General features: G+C 44.6%; 2 protein-coding genes across 2 annotated transcripts; one reads left to right on the top strand and one right to left on the bottom strand.

The window, feature by feature from the left end:
• Nucleotides 1-19: 19 nt before the first annotated feature.
• On the top strand, nucleotides 20-11,681 carry tmprss9 (transmembrane serine protease 9; the record flags this gene model as incomplete). Its single annotated transcript, XM_083647624.1, has 16 exons — nucleotides 20-146; nucleotides 905-1,126; nucleotides 1,861-1,988; nucleotides 2,076-2,143; nucleotides 2,240-2,415; nucleotides 2,591-2,635; nucleotides 3,194-3,307; nucleotides 4,074-4,239; nucleotides 4,886-5,160; nucleotides 5,431-5,573; nucleotides 6,592-6,883; nucleotides 7,431-7,544; nucleotides 8,157-8,325; nucleotides 9,248-9,513; nucleotides 10,631-10,767; nucleotides 11,520-11,681. Exons 2-16 carry the CDS (start codon nucleotides 988-990, stop codon nucleotides 11,679-11,681), a joined length of 2,394 nt encoding a protein of 797 aa, XP_083503750.1. The 5' UTR covers nucleotides 20-146; nucleotides 905-987.
• Nucleotides 11,682-12,696: 1,015 nt separating this feature from the next.
• Nucleotides 12,697-15,512, bottom strand: timm13 (translocase of inner mitochondrial membrane 13 homolog (yeast)). The gene is made up of 3 exons (XM_083647134.1): nucleotides 15,304-15,512; nucleotides 15,017-15,085; nucleotides 12,697-14,616 (listed from the first exon to the last, which is right to left on the bottom strand). Exons 1-3 carry the CDS (start codon nucleotides 15,421-15,423, stop codon nucleotides 14,518-14,520), a joined length of 288 nt encoding a protein of 95 aa, XP_083503260.1. The 5' UTR covers nucleotides 15,424-15,512; the 3' UTR covers nucleotides 12,697-14,517.
• Between the last annotated feature and the right edge of the window lie 4,450 nt (nucleotides 15,513-19,962).

Genomic DNA, 19,962 nt, shown 5'->3' with positions numbered 1-19,962 from the left:
CGCCCCTTGGCAGGTGGAACAAATAGCGGACCTCTTGCTCCTGTCCTGTCTCTTCCATGTATCTATCCTTGTGTGCGCCAAGTCATCCATCGACAGCTGCGGTATATTGTGAATGTCAGCGTTCAGAGGTATCGGAGACGGAAGAGGTGAGTGAGTGTAGTTGTAGAACATAAAGCCTGTATTGTTTAATGCCTCGCTGTGTTATGCGCTTGGAGGCGACGTGCGTAAAATGCTGGTGCACTAAAGTGTCTTAGGGGGAGTCCAGGCATGAAAACTTTTGATCTGTGAGCTGTTTAACTTTCCGAACATGTCCTTGTTTTTACTGTGACATTTTTCCCCACATCTAATTTGTGATCGGCAAGCAACATGGCCTCCCTGGTCTCTTTTACGCACGCCCATATAACTTAATCACAGCCAGCTATCCCGAATGGAGTCAACGCTGCTGGCTACTTTTATGACGCTTGTCCTTAGGTGCACCCAGTTGTTTTTGTCTTTTCTCTTCACACTTGCAGCAGGCCCTTATGCTAAATGTATCCGTGGTACTGCTGGTATATTCCACTAACCCTATTTGGATTATTAGCCTATTTGTTTTACCAATGGGGCATGATATCATTCCTTTATCCTTATGAACACCGCGCCCTTCATTGTGAATTACATTGTTTGTTGGATACCCCGCGGGGGTGCATCTTGTTTTCTTCAGCAATGTAGGCTGCACATAAAAAAAACTAGGCTATTCTTCAAATGAGCTACAGGTACAGACTGCCTATTACATGCTGTGTAATTCTGTTGGATACATCTCATTCTGATTTTATATAGGCCTGTCTCTCTCTCTCTCTCTCTCTCTCTCTCTCTTAAAACAGTGAACTATAGAGCAGCTGTTTTTTGTTTGTTTAAAAAAAAACAGGCCTGGCTCATTTTGTCTTTGGGGCAAATATGATCGTGGAGACAGTGGAATGTGAGTTGTGAGGTTGGTGCTGTGAACCCAACATGGAGGAGAAGAAGGATGGGGGAGGCCAGTGGTCCTCTGCAGGAGCCTCCTCTGCTCCCTCCAGCTGCTACAGGGGCATGCTCCTAGTATTCCTCCTGGTCTTCCTCGTCGTCGGGGTCTTCGTAGGCCTGCTTATCGGTGGGTCCAGTCACAGTCACTTCAAGTTCACCACAGGATCACTCATTACCTTTTGATAAGATCATATAGCTGTAACATGTATTGAGTCTCAGCTATACTATGCTTTGTGAAGCCACAATCTGCCATATATAAACTTTTCTTTCTATAAAATGAGTTATTCTTATATAAGCTTTATATAGCATTTATGCCCTACATAAATGACATTACAGACTGCATCTTTAGGTTAGGGATCGAACAATATATCGAAATTCAATATATCGCAATACAAAATTGTGACAATGCGTATCGTGGGTCAGAAAAGGGAATCTTGATATTAGTTCCATTTTATTCTGCTGTTGTAATCACAAATTAGACAATTTCTCCATCCAAATTATATAATTTGCACTTTGTTTGAAATTGTTTACATTCTAGCATTCTAGAAAGATTATTGTCTCAGAAACAAACATAATTCTGCTCTGTCAGACTTAGTTGTCATTTAAATTCTATTTGATTTGATTTGATTTGATTTGATTTGACGGTTACAAATTGAAATACAATGTACTAAACAAAGTACAGACACGGATCTCAAAGAATAACATCAAGGATAAAGCACAATAAAGTCAAGACTTATTTACTACATGGTATCATGGTTGTATCGAATCGTGAGCTCCATATTGAATTGTATTGTATTGTGGGATAATATATCGTCCCATCCTTACAGTTTCGCTATTAACATTTCTCCTCTCTCATTGCAGCATACCTGGTGCAAGAGCAGCATTACTTCATGGAGACAGTGGAGCTGAAGGGTCTGAAGTACGAGCCCGTCCTGCAGGATGAGAACTCTGGCTACTCCATAGTGCTCTCCTCCGTCATGAAGACCAAGGTTAGACTTACCACCAACCAGCACCACTCTGAGCACCTGAGCTTTTTCCTTTACAGTGTTTAATCATTCATTATCGCTTTCTTACAGATAAAAAATGTCTTCATTGCCTCATCGATATCACATCACTTTGTTGATTGTAATATTGTTGCCTATGGGTAAGTGTGAGCTGGACTTTCTCCAAGTGAAATATATTTGGAGTCCACCCATCAAATGGACAGGCAGGTCATGCTGTGTGTTTCCTGTCTTTCCAGTAACATTAATGATGATGTGATGGCAACGTTCAGACTGGTCTTCAAGGTGTCCAAGATCCAGCAGTATTCGGACAACTTTGTTCAGGACTTGCTGAGGGTGGGGCTCAACTCAGCACTGCATGGGAGACCGCTAGAGGTGCCTGACTTTGGAGAAATCAACGCTATCATCTTACTGGGTAGTAAAACTGTACTGTCATCAGTTGACCTTCTATGGTCCATGGTCCTACAAGTGTAGATAGTTGGAATAACAATAGGGTGCTATGTTTTCCAAAGTACCGTACTCCTACTTCTCCGCTGCTTCCATAAACTTGACCTTATCTTCATGTTTGTTTTGGTTTCTCCTCTCCCAAGGGGCCAGCGGGAAGTCATTCTATGCTATTGGAGATGAGATGACAGGTGAGTGAATGTTTTGCAGATCTCGGTCAAGTTGAGTCATCATTGCATTGTATTGCAATATGGAGCAAACCGCACCCACCTGGCACCAGAATATGAGGAACATCATAAAAGAACATTGTTAATACTTGACCCAGGTCTGATTTTTTTCTTTCAAAAGATTCCGTAACACTTTATTTGGAACGTATTAAAGTTCAAAAGTATTTTAGTAAGAAGTATTTTGATACTTAACTATCAGGTGACAAAAGTGGACAACGTGTCACTTGCTACTTGATTAGATAATCTGTGGAGATCCAAAATGAGGTGCATCCTCACAGATGATATAATCCTAACCCTGACCTTAGAGTATCACTTGATGTGACGAGACTTTTTAGTGAGTGACACATTAAAGTCACTTGGTAAGAAGTTCCGTATCAACCTCTATCCAAATATATCAGTCCAAATAAAATGTGACCAAAGATTCTTCTAACTTCCTTAGGTCTTGTACACTTCCAACCTGCTTATTTACTTGTCTCTAACTGTTGTCTTGTTGTTTATCCTCCCATCGTTCCAACCCTCCAGCCAGGTGTCCTGACAACACCTTCAGCTGTGACAACGGGGAGTGTGTCACCAAATTGAATCCAGAGTGTGACTTCATCACCGACTGTGCTGACGGATCTGATGAAGCGCGCTGTGGTGAGGGACTGGATTTTGACCATAGACTGTATAACAAATATGGACGTAGCCACCGTGACGTCACCCATCGGTTTGTGGACTCACATTTTGAAGCCTCCAGTTGGGCATTTTGCCCGCTGCCATCTTGGTCCTCGCGCAGCTTGCGTGAGCCCAGGAGTTTCCCACAGAGCCACAGCGTCGCCTGCTATTGGTCCGTGATCGGGGGAACTGCGCAATCACTGGACAGGCGACCTGTCAATCACACCTAAAAGAGTATTTGTTATTGTCTATTTTACTCTAAACGATGAGTTATATAAAAATGTACCCCCCTGTACTTTTGGAGCCAGCCTCAAGTGGCCAGTGGCAGTTTTTGGCACTTCCACGTGGCTGACCTGGTAGCACGCGTACGACGGAGGCTCGGTCCTCCGTGCGGCCGACGCGGGTTCGAATCCGACCCGAGGTCCTGTGCCAGATGTCATCCCCTCTCTCTACCCACCCTTCCTGCCTGGCTGCCTACAACTGTCCTATCTGATTAAAGGCACAAAATGCCCCAAAAATAATCTTAAAAAAACAAAATGCATTGGCTTCATCTGTCCATCTGTCCAAGCCCGTAGTTGCCGCTTGAGTTTTAGCCCAATTTGGTTTTCACACATTGGAGCAGAATATACTGGCACAGAGCATATTGTAAATATTAATATCTAATATTAATATCTCTCCCATTACTCACTATTATATCCCTCCCCTCTGTCTTTGACCACCTCTCCCTCGCCCCCCCTCTCTTCCCCAGCCTGTGGCACCCGTCCCGCCATGGGGAGTCGTGTTGTGGGGGGCGAGAACGCTCGGCTCGGGGAGCTGCCATGGCAGGTCAGTCTCAAGCTGCACGGACGCCACAGTTGTGGAGCCTCCATCGTCAACGAGCGCTGGCTGGTCAGTGCGGCACACTGCTTCGAGAGGTAGGCTGCAGTTATCACCGTTCACCAATGAGGATGTTGTCACTTCGAAATCGGCGAAGAGTAATTTGTCAATCTCAAATATAGTAGTATATTGTTTTATTCTCCACCTGTTTTGTAAGGACTACATGATAATCTAATTTAGGACAATTTAGGGACCATTGCATTAGATGGCATATCATACTATTCATTCACCTATATGGATGGCTGTCAGTAGTGCGGCCATAGATTCCCTCCCTGCCTACTGTGTTACCTCCGGCTTGGTCAGACATCCTTACAGGCACAATTGGCCGTGTCTGCGGGTGGGAAGCCGGTAGGTGTCCTGGTCGCTGCACTAGTGCCTCCTCTGGTCGGTCGGGGCGCCTGTTCGGGGGTAGGGGAACTGGGGGGAATAGTGTGAACCTCCCATGTGCTACATCCTGCCGGTGAAACTCCTCGCTGTCAGGTGAAAGGAAGCGGCTGGCGACTGCATGTGTCGGAGGAAGCATGTGCTAGTCTACCACTCTCCCCAGATCGGCAGAGGGGGTGGATGTTGGCCAAGTACAATTGGGGAGAAAACGGGGGGAAATCAGGAGGGGGAAAAAACAACGAGGATGTTATCACTTAGAAAAAAATCGGAGTCCCTCATCTCCCGCTCTTCTGCTCTCAGGGACAACGACCCTAAAGAGTGGACGGCCATGGTCGGAGCCAGTCTGGTGAGTGGCGAGGAGTCGCAGTCCAGAACAATTAACATCAAGTCGCTGGTGGTGTCGCCATTCTACAACCCTCTGACCACCGACAACGACGTGACTGTGCTGGAGCTGGAGACGCCCCTCACCTTCAGCCAGTACATCCAGCCCGTGTGCCTGCCCGCCCCCTCTCACACCTTCACCCCAGGCCAGAACTGTATGGTGTCAGGGTGGGGCGCACTAACCCAGTTCACTTGTGAGTCTACACCTGTACATAACAGCATGGTGAATATAAAGTCAAAGGGTGCAGAGTGACAGACTTCAGTCATTCAGAGAGTATTATCGTTACATCCTCGACCAGACCAAATCTTTTGGTCTTGTTTCGCTATTCAAGACTTACATGTTATCCTCTTATCCTGTTATTCTAGAATATTGAGATCACTGTCTATGAAACTCTTCATATTGACTATTTCCATTGTACAGCTCTCAGTATTAATTCTAGTGTCCTGTGTCGTGTGTTGCTCAGCTGAGGTGCCTCCCACACTGCAGAGGGCAGTGGTGAGAATCATTGACTCCAAGGTGTGCAACAAGTCCTCTGTGTACAGAGGGGCTGTCACTCAGAACATGATGTGTGCTGGATTCCTGCAGGGCAAGGTGGACTCCTGTCAGGTCAGTGCTGGGGGAAAAACTGCTTTCTTGTATTGTCTTGCTGTTATGAAACTTCACAGCAACAGATCCGTTTCAGTTGGTTGACTTTTTCTAGCTCTGATCCTAACAACTAGGGCGATATAATTTATCTACAAAACAATCAACTATCCTCATTTATATAGTTTTACCCATACAACTTTCTGTGTAGTTGGCTTTTTTTTCTTTTTTTCTTTTTTACAACTATATGGGAAACGGTACAGAGAAGGTAGCTGTCATTGTATATGAGCTATCATCTTACATTTTCTCACAATACTTTTTTGCCTTGCGGCAGAGTTTGTATAAATACACTCATCCTGTTGTTGTGGTGAATGGATATGTAAGGCTAAAGTGTACATTACCACTGGTTCCAACCTAAAAATAGATGCCTGGCTGTAGCCTCTTATTTCCATGTTTTCCTAAGATGAGGTTGTGTGCTGTTAGCATAATAGGGGAAGTGGGTAACCATGTTTGAAATTTGGGGAAACATGTGATTCCCATTCCCCCCTAGTGAATGCGCAGTCCCAGGCTCCCAATATAGTGCAATCAAATGTGATCATCTGGATTCTTCCAATTCAATTCGCAGTCCATCATATGGACAAAGACATACAAGTGATAGTATGGAAATTCTCTGTTCCCCTGGAGCCACAGAGCAGCGACCCTGCAGCTGGCTTAGGGATTCAGTGTCAAGCAAGCCTCAGCATGCTTGCTTACATGGGACTTGAACCTGGGTCCTACTACACCACCCTGCTGCCCTGCCCCTATAGTTACTACAGTATTATGCATATATCATTGTCAGGGCGGGGGATTTATATCTGCAAAATGTACATGTTTCAGGAACTAGGAAAAGAAGGCCAAGTATTTATCCAATTGGGGTTTTTGAAAGCTTCAACTGAGGTTATAACAGGAAACTCATCAAAATGAGGTTTTAACGGGACAATAGGGACAATAGACAATAGTCCCTGCTTGTCATATAATCAGGGGTCATGTGTTCTTCCTGCAGGGGGACTCTGGAGGGCCCCTGGTGTGTGAGGAGGCCCCTGGGAGGTTCTTCCTGGCCGGGGTGGTGAGCTGGGGCGTGGGCTGCGCCCAGATCAACAGGCCGGGCGTCTATTCCCGCGTGACCAAGCTCCGCAACTGGATTCTGAGCTACACAGATCCCAGCCTGGTCGCTCATCATCCCCCAGTCCTGTCTGATCCCACTGTGCCAGTCACCGTGCCGGTGGGCAACGGCAATAAGCAACCTGCACCCGGGACCATAGCCATGGCCATGTCCTCCCTGTCAACCCTACCTGGTAATGTCCTGGGACACTGATTTCTATTAAGAGCAACTTGACTAATTATATAATTTATTAATTCATTGTACAGTGACAATTCATCAGTCACTCTACCAAAAGTAGTGTGTAATTTTACAATGTGATAAATCAAGCCTGGGAGATTAAATCAGTCATAAATATGGTCCCACTGTTGCACGCCCTGATATCGCCGCAACTGCTTCTTCCTGAAAACGTGTGGAAAGTAAAAAAGATGTGGTTAAGATTAGGGTTAGGGTTTTCTTCACGACCATAACCAAACCCTAACCCTAACCACATTGTTGTACTTGCTTAAAACTAATGTCTAACCCTAATGCACACCCTGAGCAGCACTTCTTTCACACCCTAACCCTAATCTTAACCACATTTATTTACTTGCCACACATTTTCAGGCCCATACTAGGAAAAAATGATGGTCCGGGAACGATACCAACACGGTGATATCAGGACGTCCTCCCAGCAATACAGTACGCACTGATTTATCAGTCAAATTCACACTCTATTCTATTCTGTCCATCGTGTCTCCCAGGCTTGAACTGCAGCGGGAACTTCCAGTGCAGCGCGAGCTCCTGCATCAGCAAGGTGAACCCGGAGTGTGACGGAGTCATCGACTGCCCCAACCAGGCCGACGAGAGACACTGTGGTGAGTTCTGATGGGCACAATCTGATTTCACCAAGTAACAGTTGTTCCTGGACCAACATTTCTTCCTAGTATGGACCGGGGAAACCCTGCCCCCGAACTCATTTGATTGGTTGCCGCAATTGCTTCTTCCTGAAAATGTAAAAAAAAAGTAAAACGTTTTTGGTTAAGATTAGGGTTAGGGTGTAACAAAAGAGCAGCTCATGGTGTGCTTGGTTCTATGTCTTAATGGGTAAGGTGTTTGCCTTTTAATCTGAGGGACTGGAGTTCGATTCCCGGTCAAACCACACATATTTTTTATAAAACATTAGGTTTAGGCAAGTACAACAATTTGGTTAGGGTTTGGTTCTGGTCGTGGTTAGATGAGAAAACCCTAACCCTACTCTTAACCACATCTTTTTTTACTTGCCGCACGTTTTCAGGAAGAAGCAATTGCGGCGACCAATCAAATTAGTTCTGGGCGGAGTTTTCCCAGCCAATACTAGGAAGAAATGTTGGTCCAGGTCCAGGAACAACTGTTACCTAACGGCATCCAGCACACTACATGTCACCATGAAAAGAAAGGCCCAGGAATAGAGGAAAGCATTTTGAGGTGTGCTTTTGTTCTGGTTTCAGAGTGCGGTGTGCGTCCTGCGCTAGGCTCCCATAGGATCGTGGGTGGATTGACGGCTCGTAGAGGGGAGTGGCCTTGGATCGGCAGTCTCCAGTACCAGAGGCTGCACCGCTGTGGCGCTACGCTTATACACAGCAAATGGATACTCACTGCGGCGCACTGCTTCAAAAGGTACCACCTCTCAGCTAAGATGTCAATAGACACACACAAACTGATAAACGTACAAGGTTTAGCACAGCACAACATTCAAAAACGCATAAACCAAGGGTTGTCAAAGTCTGAGAATAATGGACCTCCCCTCAGACAAAAGTTGGAAAAAGGTGCCCCCCCCCTAGTTTACTTGCTTAGTTTCACTAAATTCTTGGATGCCTATACAAAAATCTGAACCATCTCTTTAACCAAATCATGCACATTAAGACTATTCTATGTGATCTGGTAACTTTTGATAGCTAATGTAATAACTAATGTAAACAGAAGAAGAAGTCCACGATGGTCAATAGAAATTTGAAAATGCACATTTGTAATATTTTACACTGGAAATGGCCAAGAGTGGGAAAAACTATATATTTTCTATTATTATTTCCCCCCCATTTTCTCCCCAATTGTACTTGGCCAATTTCCCCCTGCTGCCCCGGTCGCTGCTCCACCCTCTGCCGATCTGGGGAGGGCCATAGACTAGCACCATGCTTCCTCCAACACATGCGCACATTGCGTAGTTGCATGTGACGTAGCATGTGAGGGGATCACGCTTTTCCCACCAGTTCCCTTCTGCCCCAAACAGGCGCCCCGACCGACCAGAGGAGGCGCTATTGCAGCAACCAGGACACATACCCCTAATCCGGTTTCCCACCCGCAGAGACAGTCAATCATGCCTTTATGGACGCCCGACCAAGCCGGAGGTAACACGGGGGCGTGAACCTGCGACCCTCATGTTGGTAGGCAGGGAATCTATGGCTACACTACCCGGACGCCCAGAAAAAGTATTTTTAACATTATACAGGGGAGAGTGTATTTTCCTCTATTAAAAAAAAAAATGCTGTTGAGATTTATTAGCATGTTATAACACTGTTTCCCTTCCTGCCCACACCAAAAGTGACCCCAACCCCACCAGCTGGACAGTGAGCCTGGGCTCGGTGCTGCGGTCGGGGGTGGGAGCCCTGGTCATCCCCATCCAGAGGGTCATCCTCCACCCGGCCTACAACGGCACCAGCATGGACCATGACGTGGCTCTGTTGGAGCTGGCTGTACCAGCCCCCAGGTCCTACACCATCCAGTCTGTCTGTCTGCCCTCGCCCGTCCACCGCTTCCTCAAGAACGCAGAGTGCTACATCACCGGCTGGGGATCCATGAGAGAAGGAGGTGACAGATTCAGGGTCTTACTGGCATCAGGGACAGTTTTCCCAAAAGTGTCTCACTAGCCTAGTAGCAGTGTGGATGCATTACAACGAACTAGATCATTGTAAATGATAAGTCAGATGGGATTTGAAGTGGAAAAGATAGTGGCAAGAATAAAAAAATGACACGTACTGTAACCGCACACCCAAAAGCCAGGACAATGGAGGTGGTGCACCCTTTTAATCCCTTTTATTGGAAGATAATAAAGTGCTACGTGTAACAACAACAGGTGCAGTGACCAACGTCACACACACAAACACACGTGTGCTGGTTATAAATAAGGATAGATTTTTTTACTGTAGTAAATGGCTGATGTAGGTGAGACAGTGGCTGATGAACACACCTGTAGGTGAGACAGTGGCTGATGAAGGTGAGACGGTGGCTGATGAACACATCTGTAGGTGAGACAGTGGCTGATGAACACATCTGTAGGTGAGACAGTGGCTGATGAACACACCTGTAGGTGAGACAGTGGCTGATGAACACACCTGTAGGTGAGACAGTGGCTGATGAACACACCTGTAGGTGAGACGGTGGCTGATGAACACACCTGTAGGTGAGACAGTGGCTGATGTAGGTGAGACAGTGGATAATGATGAACACACCTGTAGGTGAGACAGTGGCTGATGAACACACCTGTAGGTGAGACAGTGGCTGATGTAGGTGAGACAGTGGATGATGATGAACACACCTGTAGGTGAGACAGTGGCTGATGTAGGTGAGACAGTGGATGATGATGAACACACCTGTAGGTGAGACAGTGGCTGATGTAGGTGAGACAGTGGATGATGATGAACACACCTGTAGGTGAGACAGTGGCTGATGTAGGTGAGACAGTGGATGATGATGAACACACCTGTAGGTGAGACAGTGGCTGATGAACACACTTGTAGCTCAAGTGGCAAGAATCAGCAAACTGGGTTCATGATGAAGTGAGGCACATAAATCGTGCTCTCTGCCCATTCACTTGATCCAAAATGCTATGAAGATAACCAACCCTCCTCAACATATTCCAATCGCATATTCTAATCAAAAAGCATAAACTACTAAAGTAACTATAACGATTCTCCCTTTTCCACAGGCTCACTGACCAACCTGTTGCAGAAAGCCGCAGTGAGCATCATCGAACAAGCCGACTGCCTGACGTCCTATGGCAATGTGCTAACTCCTTCCATGATGTGCGCTGGGTACATGGAGGGTGGCAGGGACACCTGTCTGGTAAGTTGTGATACAATGCGCGTGGCACAAATATGTTTTTCACAGCCTAGAAAGGGGGCGGCGCATGTGGGTGGTACAAGCTTGGCAGCGTCCGAGTCGTGGTAGGATCACAGACTAAGATTATCCTGGGACTCACGGGCTCTGGGAAATAGGGCCATGGCCCAGATCATTCTTTTTACAGTGGTTGGTTAACCAGGCCAGAGCAAAGTAGTAAGGCTTGCCTTTGACTCTTTAGTGGTTTTTAAAGAGTCGTTTCTGGACAAATTGTAAAATATCAAATAAATCAGTACACTAATGCTTTATTATAATTGTGGTGTGAACTTGGCGGAGAAAACTTGAGTATTGTTTATTCAGGGACATTACTGTGCTTAAGTGAGAGATGCTTATCTGACGAGAGAGAGGAGACTTTCCTCCCTAAAAATACAGTGCTCCCCTTCTCACCCTCTCCCTCTCTGTAATCTTCTTATGTAAGGAAACCCGCATGCATTCCTGTCTCGGTCAAAGCACCTGGCATCTGGCTCGCTATCCAAGTGACATTCTCTTTGTACCTCTTGTGTCTTTCCCTCTCGCTCGCTCTTTCCGCTCCTCCCTAATCAATTGTTTGATCCTTTTTTTAGCGGATACCCGAGCGCACAGTTAAATATGATTTTAACCATACATAAATCGGGCGGATTTTTTTAAATTTTAATAACTTAAAGTTTTTTTTAATAACAGCCACTCTCTTGATCCCCACCCTCTTTTCTGTCACCCAGGGCGACTCAGGAGGGCCTCTGACTTGTCGCCAGCCCTCTGGCCAGTGGTTTATAGCCGGGGTGACGAGCTGGGGACACGGATGTGGACGAACGGGTTACCCAGGGGTGTACACTGGCGTGACGACTATCAGGGAGTGGATATCCAAATACCTGCCTTTCTGAAGTCACACAGGAGGAGAGAAAAAAAGGGCAATTGCACCCAGAGCGAGATGACAATCCACTCGGGAGACGGTGGATATTCCTCCAATACATCTTCTCCAGAATATTGTACTGTACAAGACGGACTGAAGTCATGCTAGTAGACAGCTGAAGACACCCAGATGTCAATTTTATTCCCTATAGATACAGGCATGTTTTCACTGTCTGACCTGTGTGACCTACTGGTCATGGGTGCTGTTTTTATTACTGTGCAATCATCTGGACTGGGACCATCCTCTCCAACATGTACTGAATAAATAAGGAGAGCCCAATGGAAACATCATCCCGAACTGTGGCATATGGACATTCTACTAGCACATGCTTAATGGGAAATTGTGTATTTATTTTACAGTTATTTATTTTCCTGATTGATAAAGCATACATTGAGCTATGTAATTTTTAATTTGTGGGGGTTCAGAATATATGTGGTTCATTTATGGGTTTTTGTTTTTTTACTTGTCTTTTTTTTTTTTATATTCATTATTACAGAATTACAGTGAGACTTGGCCATAATGGACAGGGTTCCCACTTCCCACACATTTTCATGGATAAACTTTCAAAACTTTTCAAGGATCCATAATAGAATTTCCAGAAATTATTACTACACTGGAAAAATAGGACACACCTCTTTATATTGGATTTACGTCAACACCTACAGAAAGTACATTTGATGTTATGTTACTTTACATGGAAGATTACGCTAAATCTTACTCCAATTAATTTCATTACACACACTATTCCATGACTTTTCCAAAACTTTCAAGGATTTGACTAATTCCATGACTTTTCCAGACCTGGAAAATGAGATTTAGAAACTCCTATTTTTCCATGGCCGTGGGAACCCTGAATGCACCATTCATGAAAGCAACTCAACAGGTTGCCTTGTCGATATATTTGCAGTCTCTCTCTTTTTTTTTTTAGAAGAAACACTTGACACAAAACCAGCAACAAGAGAGACTTGACTGACAGGATTTATTGATTTCTCATTAAAACCATTCCATTTGGTCACAAGCACACCTCCAAACACGGCAAATAATGTTCACTGGCTTTTCTTGGCTATTACTTCTCTACACACAGTCAACGGGATGAAAGAGGGATTTGAGTTCCCAGACATCTGACAAACCGTGCACACAAAGCTGAGAAGGGTTCAGTACCCTGTTTGCAGCAAGGCAGACCCTGTTCAAACAAGCCCACTACTGTGGAGGGTTCAGTACCCTGTCTGCAGCAAGGCAGACCCTGTTCAAACAAGCCCACTACTGTGGAGGGCGGCAGATAGAGTGACAACTAGAAAACGGGTCAGACAAAACAGTTTTGTTCTCAAGGCGTACTCCGATATAGGACTGTTTGGAGGCTTTTGAATGTCAAGTTCACGGTTATGAAAACACAAAGTTGTTCCTCAATTCTTCCCGCTGATTGAAAAGTAGGCCTGTAGAGTTAATCGCATGCTAATGGAAACCTGCGTTGCCCCAGTGGGGGTTCGGCTGTGGTTCTAATGGTATTTTTAGACACAGTCACACTTTGTGTCTCAACACACACTATCTGTGACAAAAGAATTGGCAACATGCTGACACAGTGTTTTAGGGACCGCTTGTCGAGAATTGGACACTTGGGCCCCATTAAGCAGAGTTTTTAAAAGGAAATCTGTATTACAGTATGTGTCCCAATTATACCACCTCTGGAACTCAAGATACTTATGCGTTGTTTTTTTCTATTGCAGCCACACTGTAGTAAACATGTGGCAGTTGAAATACTGCAACAGCAAAGGCTGCGGTGCTGCAGTGGAGTTAGGGGCTGTTCAGATAGGATGTGTGTATTTCAGATCAGAACGCTTTGGAAATCATGTTTTTCAGCTTGAGACGCCCAGAGCGCTCCGCCCAAAAACACTAGCTGCCAAGAGCGCTTAAACGGCAGGTGCGGTCCTTGAAAGAGGAGCGCGCCTAGCGCGTCTTTACCATAGAGAATGAATTGCAGAAAGGCGCTGGCTTCTGAAATACACACGTCCTGTCCGCATTCCATTGTACTCGAACTTGGGGAGAAAACAAAAGTGCAATGGAACGGTCATTCAAGTCGGAATACCAAGTCGGAAACTTGGGAATCCAGCATGCCCGAGTTTGCAGATATAAACACACCTGACATTACATCATCAATCCTGTACTTAATAAAACCTGATTTTACTTGATATGTAGTTTTTGTGTTTGAAAACCTGTTGCAACAACTTTGTAGCTTCCATTTGCAATGTAATTCAGTTGACTTTTGCTTCATAGATAGAAGTCTTTGCTGTATGAACTCGCCTGCTAATGTAGCCTAACTAGAGCTGTCAGATAGCTACCATTAACATTAATGGGCAAAGGCTGTTGCGCCCACGTTTTCCCGAGTAGAGGTACTGAAACGGATGTAGATCGGCGGTCAGTAGTTCCAACTCATTTTTGCCTTGAGTTCAGAGTACAATGGAATGCAGCATAAGTCATGTCACTGTTGCAGCGTTTAACAATATATGCTTAGCTGTTAACCTGGTAAATCATTTATCATATAAAAACAAATCTAATAATAATAATAGGCAAGCTTAATTGTTGAAATGTTCCTCAGTGTGAAATGAAAATGTCCACAGATGTATTTGTTATGGCTAGAATACACAGGCTCTGCCCGCCTGTCTGTGAGGTATTATTACCACAGAGAAATAGACTGCAGCTGGTGTCACACACGCATGCCCAGCTCACAACCTCGGCCGGTGCGCTGCGCTCTTCCTCATGTAAGTCGAGGTGCAGTAGCCTGAGGAGGGGAAGGGTGGAGGGAAGGATGTTCATATGCGAGCTCTTTCCCTCTGTAGCCTGGAGTTGTAGGCTCGGGACACAGTGTTCCAGGCGTCCATATACCGGTCCATACACATAGCAATACATTTCTGCAGTGAGAAAAAACACACACACATAAGACAGAGAAATTCAGTCATGTAACTGAAAGTAATATATGAGGGATGTGGGTATGATGACGAGATAGCCATAAGCCTAAAACGGGGGCAGGGGGTTCACATATTGCTTTCCTAAACCCATGCTGCAAATTTTTGTTTTCATCTTTACTCTTCAATCAATCAACCAACCAACCAATGAGAGTCTTGCACACCTGAACCAATTAATGGGTTAATGCTGATTGGTTGAAGTACAGATCTACTTGAAGAGGGCTGGCAGGTGTACAAGAGTCCAACTGGACAGGGGGTGCTTGTCAAGATCAGTTTTTCCCAACGCTTGAGGACAGCCATTTGAAATGGCCAACCTGTTCATCGGATGGCCCATGGCCCAGCATACCTGCTCAGAGTTGTCCAGCGAGCTTCCTGGTTTGCCTATGCACTTCTTGAAGCATTTGTCTGTCATTCTCTGTAACATACCATGGAGAGGAGATTAGTTCGGTAGTAAACTACTGCAAATGGCATTTTAGGACAAAGCAGATAAAGGCAACATTAGCGAGCAAACAAGCATTGAAGCTAACAAGACTCAAAGCTCATGATGTAATTTCACAAATTGGATAACGTTACAACGCAAATGTCAGCCAGCAGCTAGCCAACTTTATCCTGCAGTGATATGCTTAACGTTACCTGCAGGAGCTCCTGTGCGTTAGCTACCGCAATCTGCACTTTGACTTGCTCCATGATCGTCCCGGTGTCCATTTTACCGCCTGCTCCTCCTGCTGAGAAGTCTGACCCGAACCCGTCCATGTCTACCAACCCGGGTCGATATCCAGAACTTTATATTAGGTAAGGTTATGTAGCTGCACGTGTGGAGAACCACTATTAGCTTAGCTTCGCTAACGTTATTGCCCTTGAAAGCGGCGGAAAACTCGAAACGTCATTTCCGTATGGACGACTGAAGGGAACTGTAGTTTTTTTATATAATTTGTTCACTTGACAAAATCTGAGTTTGTTAAAGTTGTTAACCTGAATGAAAATGGGGTGTTTTTGATCAGTGAGCTTTGTCCAGTGTGATAATATTATAGCGCCACTGAAAGGGCCAGCCGTAGATATCTCTACGTCTGCAACACAACCTGAACGCAACTCAAGTGGTTAACCCCCATGTTAACCCCCGTCCCCCAAGACAAAAAAAGAATGAGAGTGACAGACATATGAATTTACCAACCACGGACCTCGTGGGCGGTGCATTCGGAATGTGTGCAACAGCTATATAGACCCCGGGTGAAAACATCAACTTTATTCATTGAAATGGCTCAAACGTCCACCGCGCCGACTAAAACTGCAAACTTTGGCTGCCTTCTTTGCGCAGCCGTTAAATTATCTTGCCCACTCACTCTTCATGTCTTCTCACGTCTTTGCAGCCAATCATGCATTGTCCCCTAGTTCAAAGTAATTTTCGTTCCTACCAGTGGTAGATAGAGCTGCTGGAATGTCCTACTCAAGTAGAAGTATTAGGGTGAATGGGATAGAGGGTATATTTTTTATGCTTAATGAGTGGAGGGAGACACAAAATGTATCTTTTGGGTCCCAAGTCCTGCTCCAACCCTTGGCCCAAGTCCTGCTCCAAGCTTTGCTGACATGGTAGATATTCCCATGCGACAGCGTGCTACCACAAGTGTGGTCAAAGCCCCCAAGCTTCCACCCAGGGCCGCTGCTGGCCATTTGGGTGCCCTAAGCGTAATTGTTTTGTGATGCCCCCCCCCCCCCACACACACACACACACACAAATTGGGCTGTTTGAAGCCCAATTTGGGCCGTTTGAAGCCCAATTTGGGCCTTTTGAAGCCAGATTTGGGCTGTTTGAAGCCAGATTTGGGCCGTTTGAAGCCCGATTTGGGCCGTTTGAAGCCCGATTTGGGTCGTTTGAAGCCCGATTTGGGCCAGTTGAAGCCAGATTTGGGCCGGTTGATTAACAAATTTACCACGAGAGGGAGGGGGTTGTGGCCACATTTACCACTGGTACAGGGTTGTGGCACGAGGCGAAGCCGAGTGCTATAAACCCTGTACCAGTGGTAAATGTGGCCACAAACCCGACCTCGAGTGGTAAATTTGTTTTCTACAACAGCTACCAAATAATATAAAAAATACACAATTGTAACATCCAATTCATTTATTTACAATCATTACTGGTTTCAGAATACATTTATCCTTCCGCCACAGAATATAGTTCCATACACAAGATCAATGATTGCACTAAACATTTAGTTGCCTTTGAGCCAAAAAACAACTAACCTATTCCTTAACGGGATTCACAGTTATTGATACATTGCCTGTAAAAGTACAGTTATTTAAACAGTTATCTAAAGCAGCCCGTTTTGGTGGTGGTGTGTTGATATCTGGTGACGGCAGAGGGCGTTTGTTTGTTTGACAGTCCCAGGTTCGGAGTCCGGGCGCTAGTCCGACCTCCCGCTAGTCCGACCTCCCGCTAGTCCGAACTCGTGACAACTCAAGCTCAGCCAGTTCTCTCTCCCCAATTTCACCATGTCGTTCTTTGTTCACTTCACCTTCATCTTCATCTAACCACTGCTCAAAACTCAATCCACCCTGTAAATCAAACGTTACTACGAAATCGGACATTTCCTTGTTAGAGATCGGCCATTTCCTTGTTAGAGATTTGCAGACTGACAGGCTAACAGTGGGCGGAGTCAGCACAGGGAGCGGAGTCAGCATCAGGGAGCGGAGTGATACTGCGGTTGGAGCCGAACTGTAGATTGTTGGCCTATTTACCACTGTTGCTAGCCAATCAGAATCCAGTATTCACTCATGCTGTTGTAGAAAGCCAGATTTGGGCCGTTTGAAGCCCAATTTGGGCCGAGTCCTATTTTACAATAAGATGCACCCACTTTAACCCTGAATAAAGTAATAAAACCACTAGTAAACCAGTAGGCGGTGCCTGGCCTGCTGTTCAGTGAGTGGCCTGACTGAGGGCACCAATTTTTTTTTTTTTTTTGGTGCCCTCAGTCACATGATGCCCTACGCAGTCTGCGTACTCTGCGTATAGGGTGCGGCGGCCCTACTTCCACCTCACACTTTGAATATGTGACTGGCAAGCAAGACCAAAGGAAAAGGAAAACAAACAACCCAAAAATCATAAAGCCCAAAAGCCATGAAGGAAGAGTCATGTGTGGTCTGTCTGCAGCAAAATGGGTACGCAGAGGAGCCTAAAAAAACCTCATGTGTAACCTGTCAGCGGTGGTTTCATGAGTCCTGTGCAGAAGATAACGGGGTCATTGACGATGACACCTTCTTCAGCTGCAAGGACTGTCTGTTTTTGGTGTGATGGATCGGGGATCATTTTTGCCTGAATCAAATTATGTTTGTTTGTTTGTTTGTTTATTTATTTATTTATTTAGCATTTCTTTTTTTTGCCTTGATTAAATGTGTTTGAAATTTGGAGGTAGGGAATTAAGGAGGGAGTGGGAAGGAGGGGATTGTTGTGACAATGCAGAAAGGTAGATTTATAGGCTATTGTATGAATTGTCAATGTGTTCATCAAATAGTTTGTGGAGGGCAAGGTACTGTTTTTAATGAATGTTGGCATTTTTGTAGTTCAGTTAGCCTAATCAATGCACTTTAGAATTCAAGCATTTGTTTACTATTTACTTCAATTAAATGTGTTCAATGGAATTTGGGGGCTGATGATTAAGGGTGGGAGTTGGTGGGAGGGGTTTGTTTTGACAATATGGAAAGTCAGATTTAAATATTGTCAGGATGTTAAGGATTGTTAAGGATTTGTTTTAGTTTTTCTACCTCAAAGGTAGAAAAAGCTAAAATTTGTGAGCAGAGAATGAAGAGATGGGGTTGGTTGCAGAGGGTTGTTGTGATAGTGATTCTTGTTTGAATTGTTTACATTATATAAAACAGTTTAAATGAACATGGAGTCTTAATTTATGAAGATGAGCAGGAAAAGGAAGATGTGCATGTGAAATTTGATCAAAGTGTGAAATAAATTGTGCAGTAAATATACATCCGTGATGTCATAAATCAGTGAATTGTGATGTCATCAGTGTTGTCTCTTGAGCAATTGTGATGTCATCAGTGATGTCCCATGAGTACTTTTGTGAAGAAAAAAAAATAGTGGTAGGCTACTTATTTGTTCTGATCAATCAGTATTCGTATGGATAGTGAATGTTCCAGAAGAATCCTAACCTCGCGTCACCAGGGTCTCAGAAGAATCCCATGTTTGTTTTGCCTTTGTTCTGAAAATTGAAAATTGAAAATAAAATATTGGACAAAAAAGATCATTTATCCTAAAAAGATTTTTGTCAACCTTGTCTTTGATTTGTTGCCTTGATCTCCAATCATTTTTTTTAAATTGTATTATTGTCGAAGTTTATTCTTTTATCCCTCCAAATATTGTTAAGAGTTGCTCTAGGTTCTCTTGCAAGTTGCAAGTGTGCAACAGTGATCATTTGGATGTACACTAAACATCTTAGTTGATCATTATTCCCTCAGCCTACATGGATAAATCTGTGGACAAAGCTGCAGCTTGGCCTTGAACCATTTTGTAACAACATATACCTTGTTTTATTGTTTAAAGTCACGTTTACCTTATTGTAGAAACATCTACAGTACAACATAATGCTGTAAGTGAGTTGTGTTGATCGGCTTGGAGTTATTTTCTATGTGATGCACTAGGTGGCAGCATTAACCACACATTTGGCAGTAAAGAGGCTTTGTCTAAAAACATCTGCAAGTTGGAAGTTGCTGTTCACATCGTTTGACTGGTACACTGAGATTTTACATGAACTCACATGAACTAGCTTTACTGTGTCGCTGGGTACGCTTTAATGCACTTTACACGTTACTGTGTATGTTGTATGTTTTCTTCTCTATTGCACAACCAATTACCACATTGGGGACAAATACAGTTTCTTGAATGTTGAATCTTAACCCAGCAGCTCAGAGCTTAACCTGACTCTGCCAGATCAGAGCTGCCCTCTTGTGCGATATTCCATCACTGACACTCAAACCATGTGATATTGAAAGTAACTTAGATTTTAAAGGGAAAATAAATAATTTTACAAATATTCTGAGAAGATATTTAGCCTACATTTGATTTGATGGGGGGATGGTAAAAGGATCTGGATAATGGATAGGGGCGGCACTAGCCCAAAAAAGGTGAGAACCACAATATAATGGTGAAAGGTAATAGATCATTTTGCTGGGGACCCCCTGGAACCCCCGCAAGGACCCCTGGTGGTCCCCTGACCCCATGTTGAGAACCACTGTTGTAATGAAAGCAAGGCTGAGACCAGTTAGTATTTATAATCACTTAAAAGACAG

This window comes from Poromitra crassiceps (assembly GCF_964638095.1).
Source record: "Poromitra crassiceps genome assembly, chromosome: 12".
Taxonomy (NCBI): Eukaryota; Metazoa; Chordata; class Actinopteri; order Beryciformes; family Melamphaidae; genus Poromitra; species Poromitra crassiceps.
This window is presented reverse-complemented; position numbering and strand designations above follow the sequence as displayed.